The sequence below is a fragment of the Lotus japonicus genome, chromosome 1, assembly GCF_012489685.1.
Source record: "Lotus japonicus ecotype B-129 chromosome 1, LjGifu_v1.2".
In the NCBI taxonomy this organism is placed as follows: domain Eukaryota; kingdom Viridiplantae; phylum Streptophyta; class Magnoliopsida; order Fabales; family Fabaceae; genus Lotus; species Lotus japonicus.
The window spans coordinates 81,264,259-81,286,096 of NC_080041.1; the positions used below are offsets into that span (position 1 = coordinate 81,264,259).

The 21,838-nt window shown below is 36.2% G+C and overlaps 1 protein-coding gene and 1 pseudogene across 1 annotated transcript; both read left to right on the forward strand.

Annotated features, from left to right (window-relative positions):
* The first annotated feature begins 9,701 nt into the window (after positions 1-9,701).
* LOC130747965 (uncharacterized) lies at positions 9,702-12,290 on the forward strand (annotated as a pseudogene).
* Positions 12,291-12,678: 388 nt separating this feature from the next.
* LOC130747972 (uncharacterized) lies at positions 12,679-20,720 on the forward strand. Its single transcript, XM_057601050.1, has 12 exons — positions 12,679-12,834; positions 12,938-13,205; positions 13,282-13,378; positions 13,456-13,583; positions 13,669-13,753; positions 13,846-13,972; positions 14,077-14,240; positions 14,336-14,459; positions 14,529-14,711; positions 14,800-14,865; positions 14,980-15,101; positions 20,435-20,720. Exons 1-12 carry the CDS (start codon positions 12,679-12,681, stop codon positions 20,718-20,720), a joined length of 1,806 nt encoding a protein of 601 aa, XP_057457033.1.
* Positions 20,721-21,838: the final 1,118 nt, after the last annotated feature.

Consider the following 21,838-nt stretch of genomic DNA (forward strand, 5'->3'; position numbering starts at 1 on the left):
TGAGACAACAACACGTGTGTCAGAATTTCTGATGCATAATTCCTTGTGCCCGTGTGACAGTCTGTTATGATTGCGTGTAGATATGCTTATCTCCTGTGTGTGATTGTGTATTTTACTGTTACTATCTATCTTTAATTTTCAACCGTTGATCTTAAAGTGCTTTTTGAATCAACAACGGTTATTTGATAAAACCCACTATACACACACGTTCTCGTTCACTTCCGGTTTTCACTCTCGCACTCTCTGCTTTTCAAAACCGCCTCTTTCTTGATTTCTCTCTCGATCTCTCTTCATCCTTCAAACTTCATCTTCTACCTCAAACCTTCAACCTCTTCAAAATGGTGAGACAAACCAGAAGATCTACTGCAGATGCACCTCAGTTCCCTCACATGGTAGTTGGTTTGGCAACGGGTCAAAGGGGCTCTGAGAACCCGGCACAAGAACAAGTTCAAGCTCAAGAGCAGATTGTTCCAATTGCAGAACGGGGCTGTGCTGTTCACTGCGTATTTGCTCCTGAGGAACTCCAAGTCCTGGCAGAATGGAGATTCGACCTCGACAACCTGGCTGCAAATGGGTTTGATCTTCGTCCTGAAGTCCAAGCTCAAGGTTGGGGAAACTACTTCAACCGACTTCGAGGACCGGTGTATGAGAAGTTGGTCAAGGAATTCTGGAAGCACGCCGACTGCGATGATACTCAAGTGGTATCTCATATTCTTGGCAGGAAGATCATCATCACGGAGAAGTCATTCGTGAATCTGCTAGGTGCAGACATTGCTTATGGGTTTCGATTCCAATTCACTGAGTCGAAGCTGAAACCTAGCACCAAAGACAAAACCAACCAGGCCCTGTACACCACTTTCAAACCGGGCAAGACAAGTTACAAGGTGATGGACCTTCACCCCAAACTCAGGATCTGGCACAAGATCCTGCTCAACTGCATCAATCAGAGACCGAAGGGCAGTTCCCCAGATTACATCAACTTCAACCAGAAGGCGATGCTGTTTTTCATTCAAGACAAGAGGAAGATCTGCCTTCCCTACTTCCTGTTCTCCTACTTGAAGGAGTGTATCCGGAAGTCTAGGACTACTGCCTCAATCAAGTCAGCAATCAAGTATATCCCCTTTGGGAGACTGCTGTCTGATCTCTTCATTGAGAGTGGCCTCATTCAAGACCTGATCAATGCTGGTTGCACAGAGGACTTGAGCACAATTGTCAGCGATGTCTTCACTGCAAACTCTCTGAAGAAGATGGGTTTGGTCCAGAAGAAGATTGCTCCTGCTCATGAAGACACATCTTCTGAGATCAGAGGAAGAAGGATGCCTCTGAATGACTACCCACTGTGGACTCAAGCAGACAATCCTGAAGCCATCAGATGCTATGTTGAAGACCTCAGGGCTCAAGGATTCGAGATTGATCTTGATGATTTCTTCAGCAGACTGCCGCCAGCTCCAGAGTTTCCTTCTCCTCCCAAGAAGAAAGCTCAGAGGAAGATGGTTCTGGAAGAATCCTCTGAAGAATCTGATGTCCCTCTAGTCAAGAAGACAAAGAGAAAGCCTGATGATGGTGATGATAGTGATAGTGAGGATGGTCCTCTAAAGAAGAAGCAGAAGAAGGTCAGAATTGTGGTGAAGCCTACTCGGGTGGAACCAGCTGCTGCAGTGGTCAGAAGGACTGAACCTCCTGCCAGAGTGACTCGATCATCAACACATTCAAGTAAGCCTGCACTTGCTTCTGATGATGATTTGAATTTATTTGATGCACTTCCTATTTCTGCCTTGCTTCAACACTCCTCAAATCCCCTCACTCCTATTCCTGAATCCCAACCAGCCGCACAAACCACCTCTCCACCACATTCCCCACGATCCTCCTTCTTTCAACCTTCTCCTACCGAAGCACCTCTCTGGAATTTGCTTCAGAACCCAACCTCTAGGTCAGAAGATCCAACCTCTCTCCTTACCATTCCGTACGACCCATTATCTTCTGAACCCATCATCCATGACCAACCAGAGCCCAACCAAACAGAACCACAGATACAGACTCTTCAACAGCCTTTACACCTGTATCCTTCCCAATCAATGTTGTTGATTCTTCTCCCTCCAATAACTCTGAATCAATTAGAAAATTCATGGAGGTTAGAAAAGAGAAGGTGTCTGCCTTGGAAGAGTATTACCTTACCTGTCCAAGCCCTAGGAGATATCCTGGCCCTAGACCTGAACGTCTAGTTGACCCAGATGAACCTATCTTGGCCAATCCTATCCAAGAGGCAGACCCCTTAGTTCAACAAGCTCACCCTGTCCCTGACCAACAAGAGCCCATTCAACCAGACCCTGAACCCGAACAATCAGTGTCTAACCAATCCTCGGTTAGATCACCTCACCCTCTGGTTGAAACTTCAGACCCTCACCTTGGAACCTCTGAACCCAATGCTCCCATGATTAACATTGGTTCTCCACAAGGTGCCTCTGAAGCTCATAGCAGCAATCACCCAGCCTCTCCTGCACCCAACCTCTCCATAATTCCCTATACTCACCTTCAACCCACATCTCTCTCTGAGTGCATCAATATCTTCTATCATGAAGCCTCCTTGAGGCTCCGCAATGTGCACGGTCAGACTGATCTCAGTGAGAATGCTGAAAATGTGGCTGATGAGTGGAACAATCTGAGCACTTGGCTAGTGGCTCAAGTTCCGATTATGATGCAGCTCCTGCATGCAGAGGGCAGTCAGAGCATTGAGGCTGCAAAGCAAAGGTTTGCTAGAAGGGTGGCTCTTCATGAACTAGAACAGAGAAATAAGCTTCTTGAAGCTATTGAAGAAGCCAAGAGAAAGAAAGAACAAGCAGAAGAAGCTGCACGTCAGGCAGCAGCTCAAGCTGAACAAGCCAGACTAGAGGCAGAGCGACTTGAAGCTGAGGCTGAAGCCCTTAGATGCCAAGCACTTGCACCAGTTGTGTTTACTCCTGCTGCTTCTGCTTCCAATCCAGATCCTCAAGCTGCTCAGAATGTTCCTTCCGGTTCTACTCAGCCAAGCTCATCCAGACTCGACATCATGGAACAGCGTCTTGACACTCATGAATCCATGCTGATTGAGATGAAGCACATGATGATGGAACTTCTGCGACGCACTGACAAACCTTAGTTTTAGGATCTCTTCTTTTTCCTTCTTTTTCGTTACCTTTGTTTTATCTTCTTATTAAACTCTGTTTCTTTTTATTTATTTATTCTTTTTTGTTCGTTTGTGATTATATATGCATATATATATATATATATTTGTGTCACATATGTTTGCAAAACTCGTTTTATTCATAATCTTTCTGTGTTTACATCATATTTCTTTCCATCATATAATCTAGAATGGAGGATCTCTCCTCATTCTTCTGCACTCCTGGCGCTGCTCTGACCTATCCTTCTCCAGACGCTCCAGTACATGCTGGATGTTGCTGAGCCTGATCTTTAGCTCATCCCTCTCCAGAATCTCTTCTGAAGTCTTGAGCTTCTCTTCCAAACTCTCTTTCTCTTCCAGCAGCTTGAGTTCAAGCCGGCTGAGTTCTTGCACCTCCTCCACGAAGGCAAGAAATTCCTTCAGGTCTCTCTCCAACTCTGGACGCAGGTCCTCTTCCAGCAGTGTCCGTGTCAGCTCCGCGATGGTAGTTGCACCCTCTGGATGCCTGATGTTCAGGAACAAGTCCTCTTCAAAGGCCTTCTTCCTCAGCTCTTCTAGTGCTACGTTGTATGATGCCATTTTTTTTTACTGAAAATTATTCGAGGTGTGAAGCTTACCTTTCTCTCCAACGCTTTTTATAGGCTTCACTTTCTCTCTGAAAGTTAATGCTCTTACAGTTTCTCGAGGTTAAGTTCTTGGTAACTGACCCTTCCATTTACTCACTTGACCGGTGGTAAACGTTCATCCCTTGCATTAACTCTTCTATTTATTTTCGCCTAACTCTGATTCTTACATAATTTTCATTTTCTTTTAAACTTAGACCTTCTCTAAGGGGGAGTACCTTGTACTTCAAGCTAAGTTTTTCACACCCCAAGCTTTTTGCTTATGACAAAAAGGGGGAGTAAACCCAGTTTTTGATTTGTAAGATGTGTTAGTGTGACTTATTTTTCTTTTGGAGATTTTAAGAGTTCCACCTTCATGACCATAGATGTGTCACTGGGCAAATACAAGGAATACATTTCACTTCTTCTGAAGTGATTCTAAGTTGACTCTGATACCCAAGACTCTGATACCTTGTCCATGACTCTGATCACTTATGCGCTCTGATTATTCGTTTTTCATCTATGTCATAAGCTTTTCACTCTGAACTCTTATATTTTTTAGCTCAGAATCTAGACTTTACTAACGTTTTCATCAAGTATTAGATTCAGGGGGAGCTAAGCTCAGAATCAAGCAGTGACTTGAATTCAGAATGAGCAAGATAAACTATTCACATCAGGATAAGTCTTATTCTATATCTCTAAACTCTGAGTGAATTCAATTTAATGTTTAAGAATTGTTCATCAAAAATCTTAGTTTTGTCATCATCAAAAAGGGGGAGATTGTAAGATCAAGTTTTGATCTAGTAGTACAACTCTATGTTTTGATGATTACAAGTTTACCTTTTGATATGAACAATTGTGGTACTCTAACGTGTTTTTCTGAGTGTGCTATTTACAGGCTCTGACCTCAACTCAATCTCACACAAATCAGAAGCACTGTGTATAAAGGGTAACCCAAGCAACGCTTTCGCATTCACCATGTTCAGTATGAACAGTGGAAAAGCTTCAGAAGTTCTGAAGCTATACAAACTCTGATGTGGACTCAGTCGCTAGAAGCTCTGAAGATCCAGAAGTTCTGATAACCAAGAAACACTGAAGGTTCAGATGTTCTGATGGTGTAGAAGACTCTGAAGATCCAGAAGCTGAATAGTGGAAACTCTGAAGTCCAGAAGCAAGAAACTCTGAAGGCCATGTTCTTCCCTCTAAGTTCAGAATCAGAAGATACAATGGTCAGAGGATCTGTGCTTTCGCTCTGACTCTGATCAACCGGCTTCACAAGTTCCAATATGAAGTATTCCCCTGATCAGAAGTCTCCTAGGTTAAAAGGTCAAGTCGCTATCCAAGTACAAAAGCAAGTGTACCTTCCTGACGACCTACCTAACGTTCTCAGCCACAGCAGAAGCTGGATTTTCCAGAACTGCCCTCCAACGGTAGCATTTCCCATGCAACGCTCAACCCTAATCCTTGGAGTATATATAGAGGCTGAAGATTGAAAGAAGCGGCTAGAAAGAAACACATATACGCGCAAGACATATTCAAAATATTCTAAGCTTTCTTTCATCTGAAATTCATTGTGTTTACTATTAGCTTTTTAGAAGCAAATCTCTTGTAAACAATTCTTTGATAAACAGTTTGTTTAGTTCCTTTAGGAGATCAAGGTTGATCGGATCCTAGAGAAGACTAAGAGAGTGAATCTTAGTGTGAGCTAAGTCAGTGTAATTGTTAGTCACTTGTAGGTTTCAAGTGCAGTTGTAACTCTTACCTGATTAGTGGATTGCCTTCATTCTAAGAAGGAAGAAATCACCTTAACGGGTGGACTGGAGTAGCTTGAGTGATTTATCAAGTGAACCAGGATAAAATCCTTGTGTGCTTTTCTATCTCTTATCTTTAGCACTTAAGTTCTCGAAAGATTTGTCAAAATCTTTAAGGTGGAAGTTTTGTTCTGAAAACGTTATTCAAACCCCCCCTTTCTACCGTTTTTCATACCTTCAACGCTAAGCTAAGTCGAGAGTTTTTTACTCAAAAAGCGGAACCTCAGCATAAAATGGGTATTTTGAGCATAATTGAAGTTCTACGGCGATTCGACGAGATTCGGCGAAATGTAATTCGCTAAACATGCTCTTGGGCAAGCAGGGAATAAGTTTAGACAGAGAAATCAAGTTATTTGGACAGTTTTACAAAAAGCTCAAAACTTTGAGCACAGAAAGACGTAGAGAAATCAGAGGTAAGGAAAATCATCAGTACCTCGAGGACTACGAAACGAACAGAGCGACGATCAGACAAGAATCAGCGAAAATCAATTCTCCCCTCCTTCCTCCTCAAGCTCTCGGTCGTGTGTGTGTGTTGGTGGTGATGTTTTTTTTTTCAAGCTATTTATAGAAAATGGAAAACGCGGGAAAATGAATATTTCGCGATTCCGATTTTTCCTGCACATTCCTCTGTGAATTATAAGATAGAATTCGGCGACAGAGTTTCAAAACTTGAAACAGGTTTCTTGGAATTTAAGCAAACGATTCACTAACGGTGTTAATCGATTTAACCCGAAAAGTTACTTTTTGCAGTTGATGTCGGATGACAAAACTTCCTTCGGAAGAAAGATTTGAAACATCGAAAGAAATGGGTGTTCGCGTGTGGAATTTTTATTTAAAGCTCCAAATAGAAAAAGTCTTCATCGACAGTTTACTTTAAGGTTCTTGAGCTATCAGGGATTCAGTTTCGGCAAACTTCCGAGAATCGAAAACGATCATTCGTGGAAAAGAATAAGAGAAATTCTTATATTCCTCTGATTATTTTTGAATCTGTTTCTACAGTGCTTTAAGAGCAAATTAGCCCTTTACTAACGTTTTCGCCTTAAGGCGGAAGTGAATGAAAGTCGTGCTATAACCTATAGCGAATTTAGTAATATTCTATGTCGTTTCCAAAATTTTCTTCTTCATAATACTGATCCAAACATCACACACAAGTTAAGTTTCTCTCACGCTTACACATAATCCTATGCGTGAGTTGGAAATTAATTATTTACTTAATTCTAAAATCTTGGGTCTTACAGTTTGTTTCAATTTTTTTTTAGAAAAATCATTTGTCATTTTTATGTTTGTTTCAATTTTTGTAAAAGAGAAAAAAGATGATGCACCGACGATGTAAAGTATTTTTACACCGTCAACCAATCAGATTTCAAGGATGTGACACGTTAATTAATGAAATTAAATAAAAAGAGAGATTTTCTCACATCCTTGAAATCTGATTGGTTGACGGTGTAAAATTACTTTACACCGTCGGTGCATGGAAATTAAACTCTTTGTAAAAATCATTACTTTACAAAAAATTAAAGCAGATTAATTGGAAAAACTACTTTAGAGTGCATTTGTTTCGTCAATTTTTAGAAAATCCTTTTTTTCATTTTTATGTTTGTTCAGCTTTTCAAAAAATCATTACTTTACAAAAAGCCGAAAGTAGATGAATTTTAAAAGCTACTTTAGAGCGTGTTTGTTTTTGCTTTTTTTTTATAGAGAAATCAATGTTTTCATTTTTATGTTTGTTTCAACTTTCAAAAAATCATTACTTTACAAAAAGCTGAAAGTAGATTAATTGGAAAGGCTACATTAGTGTGCGTTTGTTTCAGTTTTTTAAGAAAAATCACTTTTTCTTTTTTATGTTTGTTCAGCTTTTCAAAAAATCACTACTTTACAAAAAGTTGAAAGCAGATTAATTGGAAAAGCTATTTTAGAGTGCGTTTGTTTCGACTTTTTTTTATATAGAAAAATCACTTTTTTCATTTTTACGTTTGTTTCTTTCAAAAAATCATTACTTTACAAAAAGATGAAAGAAGATTAATTGGAAAAGCTACTTTAGAGTACATTTGTTTCAATTTTTTTTAGAAAAATCACTTTTTTCAATTAAAATTTATTAACTTTTTGATCTGAAACAAACACAATCTTAATTAGCTTATCAGGGTTATATATGTAATTAAAATTATAGTTCTGTTATGATGACTTTGAGTTACCAAACATAACAAACAAAACATTATTATCTTGTTCCGTCTTATTCTGTCATGTTTTGTTCTGTCGTCAAACGCTACCATAATTTTAATATGCACAAGACCTTGAGTTAATCAAATGTGTATCCACCCACATCATATACGATAAAGGGACCTCATGAACAATATATTCCACTAATTTAGGGATTCAGATTTTATGGCTAATTATTGATGGATTACTAGTAATAGGCCCAAGTTTCCTAGATTAGGATGACATGTTCAACACACTTTTTAGTGTGTTTCCTCTTAATGATCAAATGAAAGTGTCTACCATAAGATAAAATGGCTTCAAGACACTTTCAATAACCCACCCTAAACATGAAACTCCTATGCATAATAAATAATGCATTGCTCTTTGGTCAGGCATATTTTTTTTTATTATAGCATGAAAGTCCAACACTAACACACCCGGTAGTTAAATCTATATCTATATAATATACTAAAGGAAGATTTTTTTCTAGAAGGTTTTGCCACGTGTCACCCCCACATCATCCCAATAAAAAATATACAAATTTTATTTTTCAATATTAAATCTACATGTTTTTCAATATTAAATCTGCATTAAGAAAACAAATATTTTTACTTATATTAAATCTGCATGTTTTTCAATATTAAATCTGCATTAAGAAAACAAATATTTTTACTTATAATACATAATAACAAATAATTTGTAAATATTTAACTAAACAAATAAATAAAGATTGTTTTAAAAAAAAAAAGACATCCACGTTGAAATTTGATTGTTTTAAAAAAAAAAGACAACCACGTTGAAATTTTAAAAGGAAGTCTGATCACATATGGTTTATATGTTTTCCATTACGTTCAAATTTTTTAAAGCAAAAACAAATCTAATTTTATATTAAAAAAACTGAACAAATAAATAAAGATTGTTTAAAGAAAAAGACATCCACGTTCAAATTTTTAAAAGCAAATCTGATCACATATGGTTTTGGTCAGGGCCGGCCCTGGGCCTGTGCGGGCAGGCCCACAACCCAGGGCCTCAGAAAATAGGGGGCCTCAAAAAAAAAAATTTACCCCAGAAAAAAAAATTTACCCCAGAAAATAAATTTGTTTGGCAGTCTGCTTGCTGTAGCTTCAGACTTGAGTGGGCTATCGACCAAAAAAAAGAAAGACTTCAGTGGGCTCGCATTTGGGCCTGTTCTATTTTAATCCAACAATGGTTTACAAAAAAAAAACCCTAGTTTTTTAATTAGAAACAATGAAACGTGCTCAAAATTGAAACAGTGAAACGTCAAGACTCAAGAGGCAAGAACTCACGTTGAAACGTGCTCTGCACTGAAACAGTGAAACGCACCACTCACCAGTCACCACCTCCGGTCCGCCGTGCGCCGTCCGCGTCCGCCGTGCGCCGTCCACGTCCGGCCGTCCGCCACCCACTGTCCATCGCGCCCTTCAGGCTTCATCCACTGTCCACACCGGCGGTACCCTTCTTCTCTCTTATTCTCTTTTTTATTTTAAAGGTTTGTTTTTTCTTACTTTCCAGTATGCATCTTTGATGGAAACTTTGAAAATTTTAGAAATAATTAATGAATTATGAATTTATGATGTAAATTTGTATTTTCTTCAGTTGTTTGATTACTGATTACTGATTTACTGTTCAATTGTTCATGAATTATGATGGCTTTGGATTGTTTTGTAATTTTGTTGTTATTCTTACTTTCTTAGTTTCTTATTTTGTACTGTATGAGTTTTTGGCATGTGAAAATTGTAGAACTGATTGATTGTCAATTTGCCATTTGCCAGGTAGTGGAAACCAGTGCACACTGCAGCAGTCATTTTTTATTTACCAATTCAACTTCAACGCTGCGGAATTGATCAAGAACAGTGAGAAAGTGAGAAATTTCACTATTTCAGGTTCTAAATTTGTTTTCATTATTTCCCTATGCCTCCTAAATTGCCTCCTAAGATTAGAAAGTTTGATTCTGGATGTAAGAAACGTAAGAAAAAGAAGAGACTTGATGACTTAACTCGATCTCAATCAGGAGCTCTTAATAAATTTATTATAAGAGAACCACAAGTTCCCATTGAAAATCAAAATGTTGATGTTGGAATTATTGAAAATATGGAAGAAAATGATAATGTTAATGCTACTGAAAATGATAATTTAGATGCTGAAAATATGGAGGAAAATGCTACTGTTAATGCTACTGAAAATGTTAATTTAGATGCTGAAAATATGGAGGAAAATGCTAATGTTAATGATACTGAAAATGTGAATTTAGATGTTGATAATGCTAATGACAATGGTGATGATATAGACATATTTGATCCAACAGTATGGGATAATCTTGAGTCTAGAATGATTGATTTATTAGCAACAAAAGGTCCTAAAAGAGATTTGTCTATTCTAAAGGGTCCTAAAGATAAATCATCTAGACGTTTTACAGCTAATTTGTATACTAGAGTTTTACCAAATGGAGAGAAATGTGATAGAGATTGGCTTGTTTATTCTAAAAAGCTTGATAAAGTATTTTGTTTTTGTTGTAAAATTTTTAAAAGATGGTTTGGTAAAGGTCAATTAGCAAATGAGGGTTTTTGTACATGGTCACATGTTGGTGAGAGACTTAGAGAGCATGAGACAGGCATGGAACATGTTCGCAATATGACTACTTGGTATGAGTTGCGTAAAAGAATGCAAAATTTTCAAACTATTGATAAAACAACTCAAAGGTTGATTGAGAAAGAAAAGGAACACTGGAAAAATGTTTTAAAAAGAAATATTTCAATAGTGAAATTTCTTGCTAAACATAATTTGGCCTTTCGTGGTTCTAATGAGAGATTGTATCAAAATAGCAATGGGAATTTTTTAGGCTTAATTGAAATGTTAGCTGAATTTGACCCAATTGTCCAAGAACATGTTAGGCGTATTACAGATGATAATATTCATGTTCACTTTCTTGGGCATAAAATTCAAAATGAGTTAATACTTTTGCTTGCTTCTGCAATTAAAAATGAAATCATTAGAAAAATCAAACAAGCAAAATATTTCTCAGTGATACTTGATTGTACTCCTGATGTTAGTCACCAAGAGCAGATGTCTTTGATAATACGATATGTGGATATTTCATCAAATTCTGTTAGTGTTGAAGAATCTTTTTTAGGATTTTTGAATGTCAATGATACAACTGGTCAAGGGCTTTTTGATGTTTTACAAGATGAATTGAAAAGTCTTGATCTTGACATATTTGATGTGCGGGGACAAGGTTATGATAATGGGTCTAATATGAAAGGCAAACATCAAGGTGTGCAAAAGAAATTTTTAGACATAAATCCAAGAGCCTTTTATACTCCGTGTGCTTGTCATAGTCTTAATTTGACATTGTGTGATATGGCTAACTCTTGTGCTAAAGCTAAAGATTTTTTTGGCGTTGTTCAACGCATTTATACTATTTTTGCTAATTTTACTAAGAGATGGCAAATTTTGAAAGATAATGTAAAATGTTTGACTCCAAAATCATTGTCATCCACTCGTTGGGAGAGTCATGTAGATAGTGTTAGAGCTATTAAAACTCAAATGTGAGATTTTAGAGAAGCTTTACTTGAAGTGTCAGATAAGGATCTTGATTCTAAAATAAGAAGTGAAGCTAAATCCTTAGCAACAAATGAGCTTGGTGATTTTGAGTTTTTAATCGCGATAATTATTTGGTTTGAAATATTATCTGCAATTAATGTGGTTAGCAAGCTTTTACAATCAAGCGATATGGTTATTGATGTTGCTATGAAAAAAATAACGGGGTTGATTTCATTTTTTAAGGAATATAGGGAAACCGGTTTTAAAAATGCCTTGAGTCATGCTACGGAAATTGCCATTGAATTGAATATTGATCCAATCTTTCCTCAAAGGCGTATAATCAAAAGAAAAAGACAGTTTGATGAGAATTTGAATACCCCATCAGTTGAGCTATCTGAAGAGGAATCATTTAGAGTTAATTTTTTTCTTTACCTTGTTGATCAAGCTATTGTATCTCTTAATAAGAGATTTGAGCAATACCAACAATATGAAAGTGTTTTTGGTTTCTTGTTTACTTCTCAAAATTTACAATCATTGGACAATGCAACTTTAGAGTCTTGTTGTATTCATTTTGAAGAGGCATTGAAACATAATGAGCAATATGATATTGATGGGAAAGAATTATGTATGGAGTTAAGGTTACTAAGAGATATGCTGCCTGCAGGTAATATTGGACCTATTGATATATTGAGATTTTTGAAAGGCATGGATTTTTTCCCTAATACAATTATTGCATATAGAATTTTATTGACTATTCCTGTGACAGTTGCCTCTGCAGAAAGAAGTTTTTCAAAATTGAAGCTGTTGAAGTCTTACTTGCGGTCTACCATGTTACAAGAAAGGCTTAATGGGTTAGCATTGATAGCAATTGAGAATAATTTGTTGGATAAAATACAATATGAAGACTTGATTGAAAATTTTGCTTCAAAAAATGCTAGGAGGGAGGCTTTTTTTAAGTAGTTAAATTTTTTTTTGGATAATATTGATTAGAATATGACATTTTGTTTATGTTAGTCACATATTTTTGAAGTTGTTGATGCTATTTAAAATTTAAATAGATAATGTTATTTAAAAAAAATTATTAGGGGTCCATTTTCAATCTTTGCACAGGGCCTCCAAAATGTCGGGACCGGCCCTGGTTTTGGTCCGTTATTATGTTCAAAGTTAAAAAAAAAAGACATCCACGTTCAATTTTTGTAATGGACAAGCAAATCTAATATATTACATTTGTTTTTAAAAAGATTGTTATTAACTCTACATATCAATCACTATTATTTATACTGCGTTTCTCAGACTAAAATATCATATTTCCCATTCACATTGTTAGAGATTCCATAGCTTACACAGCATGAATTCTAAGGTTGAATCTATCTCTAGAATCAAGGTCACCTGTAACGGAAATGCTTCGAAGATAGTTGTGAGGATAATACGCCTATGGAGGGTCCCCAACGCTAAAGATCCTAAGCAACCTGACTTTATTGACATGCTTCTCATGGATGCTAAGGTGTGTTTTTAAAAAGTTTCATATTAAATGTTTTTAACCTTACTTTACCAAAAAAATTCATATTTGTTTCATAAGTTTTTAACGATTCTTGATTATTTTTTAGGGTGACAAAATTCAGGCTACGGTCTGGAGTAGCCATGTTTCAAAATTTGAGTCATCATTGAAAGAAGGGTTTTGCTACGAGATTAGGGGGTTTAGCGTTGTTATGAATAATTACATATACAAACCTTGCACTCACTCATGCAGGTTGTATTTCAAGTTTGACACCTTTGTTAAACCAATTGAAGGGTTGGAAATTCCCTTTTACGGGTTTAACTTCACACCATATTCCGCTATATTTCAACAATCTAGAGAGGATGAGAAATTGATCGGTATGCTATCGTACATGTTTCTAATTTATTTTTCAGAAAACTACATATACATATCATCTTTAATATTTTCATGCAGATGTCATAGGTGTTGTCGTAGCAAAAGGTGAGCTATCAAATTTCTACAAAGGAAATAAAACAGTCAACTATATTGTTGTTGATCTCGATGCTCTAGAGTAAGTTTTCTAATTTTATCTTTTTGTTAATTTTTTGATTTTAAAACTATCTATTTACTTTAGCGATTACATTCCAGCGGAAGTGAAATTTTGAGTTGTACATTGTGGGAAGATTTCGCTCAACAATTTTTACAATATGTTGCTGAGGGACACGATGGTCCTATTGTTCTTATTCTGCAATTGGCTAAACTGAAATTGTTCAAAGGTACAAACATATAATTACTACTACTTATGAACTATTTGTTTTGAAAAAAAAATTGCAAATATATTTAAACCTTTGAAACATGCAGGTAAGATGGGAGTGTCGAATGCAAACTACAACTCTAAACTGTTGATGAATATAGATATTCCTGTGGTTCAAGACCTTAAGAAAAGGTATCTATTTAAATTAAATAGTAAAATTTTGAGTTATAAAATTAAATGTTGTTAATGGGATTGCTTTATCATTTACATGTTCATGAAAACAGGTATCTGATGAAAAATCCTAATGGAAATTCTGCCACAATAACTGCGGCGTCAAAGTACTCATTGAGCAATGATGTGTTGAATGAATCGGTTTACAAGTCAATTGCGGAGTTAAAAAACAACAATGAGGTATGTTTATATTTATTTTACATTAATGGTCCAAAGTAATTTCCCTTTTACAAAAAAAAAAATTCCAAATTTCTTCTTAATGATCTTCATAATATTCTCTTCAGGATGGTTATTTTGTGACATACGGAATTGTGAAAGACATTGAATTAAGAACAAATTGGACATATCGTGCGTGCCCAATGAGGAATTGCTTAGCTGGAGTGAAGGAACAAGATGGGAGATATTTTTGCAGAAAATGCAATAAGGGTTACCACAATGCTACATTTAGGTGTCTTTTTGAAACTTATGCAAGCATATATTAAATTAACCAATAGCTTTGTTTATTTTTAATTTTAATGAACTAACAAAATAAAAATATATCAGGTACAACATTCAAATAGTGGTAGCTGATGAAACTGATTCTACAACCTTCACCGTTTTTTACCGTGAGGCTAGCAATTTTTTGAAAAAAAGCGTAGTGGAACTTCACAATTCATATGCTGAAAGGGTAATCTCATTGAAATTACTTCTTTAACTTTTGCTATTACATAAATTTACCAACTTCTTTGCTCATCAGGCTAATATTGACGAGATGTATCCTCAAGAACTTGATTTGTTCAAAGAAAAGGCTTTTGTATTCAAGGTCCAAGTCAAGACAGAATTCTTCAATTACACGGAGCAGACAAACATACAAGTAAATCGGCTGGTTACAGATGATGCACTCATAAAGTCCTTTTTGGATAAATACAAGATAGAAGAGGTTATCAATTTTGTTATTTACAGCATAATATTTTTAATTTAAAAAAATAAAAACTGATTTATAAATATCTCTTTTGTTATTTTTATAGTGCCCTTCCCAAAGTGGTTTTTATGAAATATTGGATGATGATCATGAAACAAATGACACAACCAAGGTAACACACCACTAACATATACAATACATTTACTATTGAGAATTATTTTACCTGTTTATGTATTTCATCGTTAAAATATTAATTGTATTTTTATCTTAAAATTATGATCACTAGATTAGCAATGCACCCAAACAAAGTGAAGAAGACTCATCATTTGTTAGAACTCCACCCTCAACTAGCAGGACAATTGGTGTAAAAGCAAAGGCCACAATTGATGTTTGTGACGATACTCAGATGTCTGCAAACAAGATTCCAAAAGTGATTAAGCAAGAAAAAGAAGATTAAAGATGGATGAGAAAATATGGCTCTTTTGAACCGGAATTTGTTTCAGCAGTTTGCTTTGTTTGATTGTGACTAAAGACATAATCTATTTTCGCTTTCATATTTTGTTATTTAGTTTGGAAGGATAATTTTAAATTCTGGTCTTCAATTTTGAATTCTAAATCTTAATTATATTTTATTATTTTGGTTGTTTTGAATCTACCTCTCTTTTCTATATATCTGAACGACGAATATGCTATTCTTATTTTTCCGATCATAAACGAGGTTAGTTGTTTTTGGAGGCAAGATATAGATTAAAATATGCATTTACTTTAAAAAAAAAACAGAATCAGATTGTACTAGAGTAATAAACATGATGTACCAAAAAAAAAAGTAATAAACCTGAAGTTAGTTTCAAATAAAAAAAAAAACCTAAAGTTAAAATAATTTCTGTAATAATCAATGTGTCTAACAATGTCTGGCATTTTGGAAACTATAATTATCATGCTACAACTATGCTTTATATTTTAAAGGGCATAAAAAAATTACCATGCTTCACATGCTCTTTGTCTCTTACCCAATTTTCACAAGGTGAACCCAACGTGTAATCTTCTTCTACTTTTTACCATTTGTTTTTTTTTTTAAAAATTACGTGATTGGGTATACTATAAATTTGTTTTGATTTTTCTAAATTACATTTGATTTCAGGGTGGAAAAAAAATATAAAAATATGAAATAAAGAATGAAGAATTACAAAGAAGTGATTTTTTTTGGCTCAGAGCGTAATTTAAGTGCCTAGGTTCATAATACATGTATCTATCAAACCTAATAGTCCCATTAGATATTAATACATATTTTATAAAAAACTCTAATAATCTAGATATGTATTTAAAAATAATTGAATAAAAATAACAGGTAATTAAAGAATATTTAGTATTTCAATGAATATAAAACCTTCCTTTCAACATAACAAAGTTTTACGATGCTTATTTTGAAGAAAAACAAATATATATATAAAAAACACAATAATGGATATTTTGCAGAAATTTTACGATGCTTATTTTGCAGAAAATCATATATATATATATATATATATATCTGCCTTGATACTTCCTTTGTCGATGACAAATTCAGTAGTGATTGCTCCAATGAAATCAGAAGTTTCTCCAGGGGTTTCTAGAGAAGAATACGTTGGAGATAAAGTGGATTGATGTTCTTCATCTCCCTTGTCATAGGTAGTCTTGACAGGAGTGGTATTGACATATCCAGCTAAATGGATAGTAGATCCGTCATGAGAGAGGGAAGGTCGAGCACTAGACTCAGGCTGGTTCCTTCTAGTCATAGAAAAAGATCTTCTAGACATGGCGGATTGGAAATCATTTGAGGACGTCCTAATAGATCTAGGGATAGAGAAGGAATTTCTCCTATCAAAGATGAGATCTACTTGGCCAGATTGGTGTTGGACAATTTCACGAAACTCAGGAGTTTCAACAGGTTGGGCTGGAGTAGCCTTTTCCAAAGACCATTTCTCTGGAAGGGTGATATCACTCCATTGGATGGTTTTGGGCACAATAACATTGGCCTTATCATAATCCGTGAGGAAGAGGGTAGTTTCTCCAGATTTCTCACAATTGGTTCGCAAGAAATAAGATTTGATAGAGTTCATTACCTTGTATTGAACCCTGTAGATCAAAGAGATAGGAATGGAATCTTCTTTCATATCAAGGCCGTGAAGCTTGATATTTAGGAAGAGAACATCAAGGATGTTTTTATCTTCCAGACTAACAGTTAGATCTGGGAAGCAATTGAAAAAGATTGGTCCATTACTCAGGCTGGATTCAACCGTTCCTAAGAGGGAGTCATGGAATTGATTATGTCTAACATCCCTAAGACAAATGAGTACAGCGATGTCAAGAGATTTCCTGGTTAGGGGTTTAAGACCAACTTGAACACTACCTATATGAAGATAGTTGAAGTTTTTGCTGATATGTTCTTTGATGCTTTTCTCGGAAAGCAGATGGATTTCTTCATCATCAGATCTGAGCTTGTAGGTTTGCTCAACGGTTTTGATAATGAAATCTGATCGTTTGAAAAAGGATCCGTTTGGTTTGTAGATCTCAGCATGAGAGATTTTAGGGATTTCCCAGTTGTCGAGATCTTGATTGATATCTTCAAAATGAATTTCTTCTTTGAAGACAGATTTGGATAATTGATTGGATTGATGAGGATGATCTATAGAAGAAGAAGAGGGTTGGGAAGATTTGAAAGAAAGCTTGGAGGAAAAAGAGCGAAGCATCATAAAAGACAAATCTTCCTCACCCGTAAGTATCATCGCCATCACCTGGTTCTATAGAAACAGATAAATAAATTAGAAATATAAGTTACGTTCTGTGTTGTTCTTAATAGTTGAGCAGTATAGATCTGGATCAGACTTAAGCCACCACAAAAAGGAACTAAACAAGGACATTAAAAATATTCAGAACTTAATAACATGTCTGTAGTATGGCCAATATAGACTTACTGCCACACAGGGACTTACTGCCTTCAACGCCTCCGCTGCAGAGATGATCATAAGTCTGAATAGTAATAATCCTAGAAGGTTTTCAAAAGAGCTTTCATTTTAGTTTAGTTCAAAGTGTACTACCAGTCCAGATCCCGACCATAGTGCTTAATTATATAAGAACAGAACAGAGAAATAACTTATATCTAACATATTTAGCATGTTCCTACTTCCCCATCAAGCTCTGATACCAAGAGGGGGTCGGAAGCAGAAGGAGGGGGATGAGAGAAGGATTAAGAGAAGTAGGACGCCACCACGGAGGGGCTTCTTGCAAAAAATTAAATTGCAGAAATTAAAAACAGGAATTAAAACAGGAGGCTCAGCCTTCCATGAACGGAAATATAAAACAAAATATTACATAGATAGATTAAAAACTGAGGGAAAACTTTTACAGAATTGAAAGATTGAAGAAAGAAAAACTGAAGGAGAACTTACAAGAGGTTCTCTCTCTAGTGTTTATCTCTCTAAACTCTCTGTCTAAGCTCTTACCAAACTCTGATCAACAAGGTTCAGAATGAGCCTATTTAAAGAAAAGATTGGGCACTGTTTGAATAGTTCCGGTTGAATAGTTCTGGTAGACGGTACTATTTGACTGGCACTATTTGCTACAGTAAAAAGTCAATTTTACTATTTGCTACAGTACAAAAATTGAATTATTACAGAATAAAAATGATTACAAGACGACAAACTTAGCAGAAGTCATCATCATCTGATTCTGTGGTTTGGGCAAAATCTGACGACCCAAGAGAGGATGGCTCGGAGACTTTGTGTTGAGGGGCCTTTGAAGATGAGGCCTGCTCAATTGGCTCCTTCAATAATTGAAGAGCAGATTCGAGATTTCTAAGCAGGTCTTCTTCTGTTGAAGCTCCTGCAAGGGCCGCTGTGATGTGGGCCTTTTGATTTAGCAAGAGGCTGGTTTGCGGACTTGCATGCTTGAGATATTTCTGGTTGTTTTTGAACCATTGGATTACTTTATCCTTGTGAGCTTTGGAAGCATCAAAAGCCTTCCACCACTTGATAAGGGCAAGTTTGTTGAGAATTGGTTGGGGTTTGGCTTTAAGACCGTACCTCCAAGAGAATACCCAAGAAAGGGAAAAGATTGTATAAAAGTTTAAACAATCAGGATAATTGTTAAACTCTTTGTCCCAATGTTTCAGGAAAAGATTGTATCCCTCCAGAACTTCAGGGGGAAAAATTTCAGTAGTTGGACCAAAGAAGCTCCACCAAGAATGGAACCAAATTGGAAAGGAATATTTGTTGGTCCACTTGAAGTAAATGAGCCAAGAATGCTTGAAATTTTGGTTTTGCAGGCCAAGGATTGTAAAATCCCAAGCTTTGATGTAATCCCAATAATTAAAACCTATAGGGTCAAAATTCTGGGAAAATTTTCTGTAGGTGTTTGGATTGGGTCCAAAGTCAGTGGGACGAAGGACACGGAGAATTTGGAGTGTAGAGTGGGTAATTAGGGAGTTGTCATTTTTATCCCTAAAATGCTTAATATCCACACTGTTTGTATCAACCAAGATAAACTCATAGAATCTCTGGGTTTTGTTTGGGTGGATTGGATCAAGATAACCAGGGAAAAGTTTAGTACCAATTTTATTGGCGAGGTTCCCTCCTGAATGGTCCCACCATTCTGGTTCAATCATGGTTTGGAATTTGGAGATAGATTTGGTCAAATATTCCGATTTTGGGTTAGATTGGGTAACTGGGCTAGATTGAGCAACTGGGCTAGATTGGGCAAGAACAACTGGTTTCTTTCCATCATGAGTTGCTAAGCTTTTTGTTCTTTCAATAAAAGATTGGAGGGATTGGAGATCTAGGTCATCATCTTTATCAGCGATGCTGGCCCAAGATTTATTTGGTAAATTGGTGAGTCCCTGAGGAACATTGTCCAGGCCTGCTTGTTTGAAGGCAAGGAGAGTTGGAATAGATAAAGCATAATCAGCTTTGGTTTGTTTTGGTTGTGAAGATTGGCTTTGAGCAGTGGGCTCAGATTTTTGGACAGTGGGTCCAGATTGATGGGCAGTGGGCCCAGATAAGATTAAAGAGTCAGAGATTATAATACCTTTGCTCTTTTCTTTGTTTCTTCCTCTTCCTCGGGAGGAGGAGGATCCTCCTCTGGAGGACATCTTATGATCTTCCCTGCAAATATTCACGAGTGAGGAAATCAGGGAGAGAATTGTTAGAACCTTTTATATATTCAATATCGAAGTCAAAAACGCTTAAAATAGCTTGCCATCTGGCAAAGATATGTTTTGAAGCTAAGTTTTTGACATCTTTTTGTAAGATTTCTTTCGCAGATTTGCAGTCTACTCGGACTAAGAATTTTTGATTAATCAAATCAGATTGAAATTTTGAAATAGATAAAACGATTGCTAAAACTTCTTTTTTAACAGTAGAATAATTCTGTTGAGCAGGATTCCAATGTTTTGAAGTAAAAGCAATAATTTGTTCTTTATCAAGAATTTTTTGTTTCAAAATACCACCAAAGCCAATATCAGAGGCATCAGTTTCAATAATCTTGAAAGCTTGAGGATTAGGGAGATAAAGACAAGGAAGATTTTTGACACGCAGTTTGATTTGTTTGACCACGTTGGTATGAATATCAGACCAGGGTGGAGGATCCTTCTTGAGTCTATCATGAAAGGGGTTTAATTATTGTGCTGAGTTGAGGACAGAAGTCTGCAACATAATTGAGACATCCCAAGAATCTTTGCAATTGGGTTTTGTCTATGATTTGATCAGGGAATTTGTCGGTGAACTCAATGGCTCTATTGATGGGAATGATAGTTCCTTGGTGAATATTATGGCCAAGGAATCTGATTTTGGTTTGGAACAAGCTGACTTTTGTTTTGGATACTGCCAGACCATTCCTTTTGATTACAGAGATGAAAGTATTGAGGTGTTTGAAGTGTTGATCCACGGTTTGAGAGAAGACCAGCACATCATCGATGTAGACAATAGTGAATTTGGAATAGGGATTGAAGATTTCATTCATGATCCTTTGAAATTCAGATGGGGCGTTCTTTAGCCCAAAAGGCATAACATTCCACTCATATTGTCCAAAAGGGACAGTAAAAGCAGTTTTATACCTATCCTTTTCTTGTAATTGGATTTGCCAAAATCCAGATTTCATGTCGAACTTCGAAAAGATCTTAGCCTCATGCAGTCTGGCAAGAAGATCTTTCTTGTTGGGAATAGGATATCTAATCCAACAAAGGGCTTGATTGAGAGGTTTGTAGTTGATGACCAATCTAGGGGTTCCCCGTTCTATCTCAGCTTGTTTGTTGACATAGAAGGCTGCACAGGACCAAGGACTTTTACTCCTGCGGATTAGTTTCTTCTTAAGAAGATCATCGATTTCCTTTCGGCAAAAATGAAGAAGTTCTTCATTCATTTGAATAGGTCTAGCCTTGTTTGGGATCTGTTTGTCTGAAAAATCCTTATCATAAGGAAGTTCCACCATATGGCTCTTCCTTTCCCAAAAGGCATTGGGTAGGTCAGAACAGATGCTAGATTGAATATTCCCCAAAATATTCTCAATCCTTGTTTTGACTGAAGGTTGTTGTAATTGAACTTCAATGTTCTTGAAGGAGATCTCTTCCTTGAGGAAATTGATTTGCTTTTCCTTGTAAGATATAACATTCAGGGTTTTGTCATAGGGAGGTTCCGAGAATTTGAACAGAATAGGTTGTCCAAGGTGCTGGACAGTGATGCCATCAACGTCAGTATCATAAGGGAAGAGTTTCTTAATGAAAGGAGTCCCTATTATGACTTTTTGACTAAGATTTCTGACGAGCAGAAAAGGGGTTTCAATTTCAAGACTACCATTTTTGATGATAGCCGAGGGGATCTTATATTTGATTATTAACCTAGATCCTTCAGCAGCACTGAGTTTCTCAGTTGTTTTTTCAAAATATCTGGTGGGAATGAGTCCCTCAGAAATACAACTGGAATCAGCCCCAATATCAAAGAGAGCTGGAGTTTCCAAGATAAAATCTCCTATAAGGATTTTGATGTGGATGTAGAATTTCTGGATGGTGACATGATTGATAACTTCCAGAAAATCATCGCAATTGTTGTTAGGAGCAGGATTGGAATCAGGTATAGAAGAAGAACTGTCTTCTTCATAATTTCTAGTCAGTTTGT

What these genes read in the sequence shown, in the direction of transcription:
- LOC130747972 (XM_057601050.1), top strand. Translation starts at nt 12,679, where the DNA reads ATGAATTCTAAGGTTGAATCTATCTCTAGAATCAAGGTCACCTGTAAC. An exon ending in TGCTTCTCATGGATGCTAAG is followed by an intron (nt 12,835 to 12,937) that starts GTGTGTTTTTAA and finishes ATTATTTTTTAG; the next exon opens with GGTGACAAAATTCAGGCTAC. An exon ending in TACCACAATGCTACATTTAG is followed by an intron (nt 14,241 to 14,335) that starts GTGTCTTTTTGA and finishes AAAATATATCAG; the next exon opens with GTACAACATTCAAATAGTGG.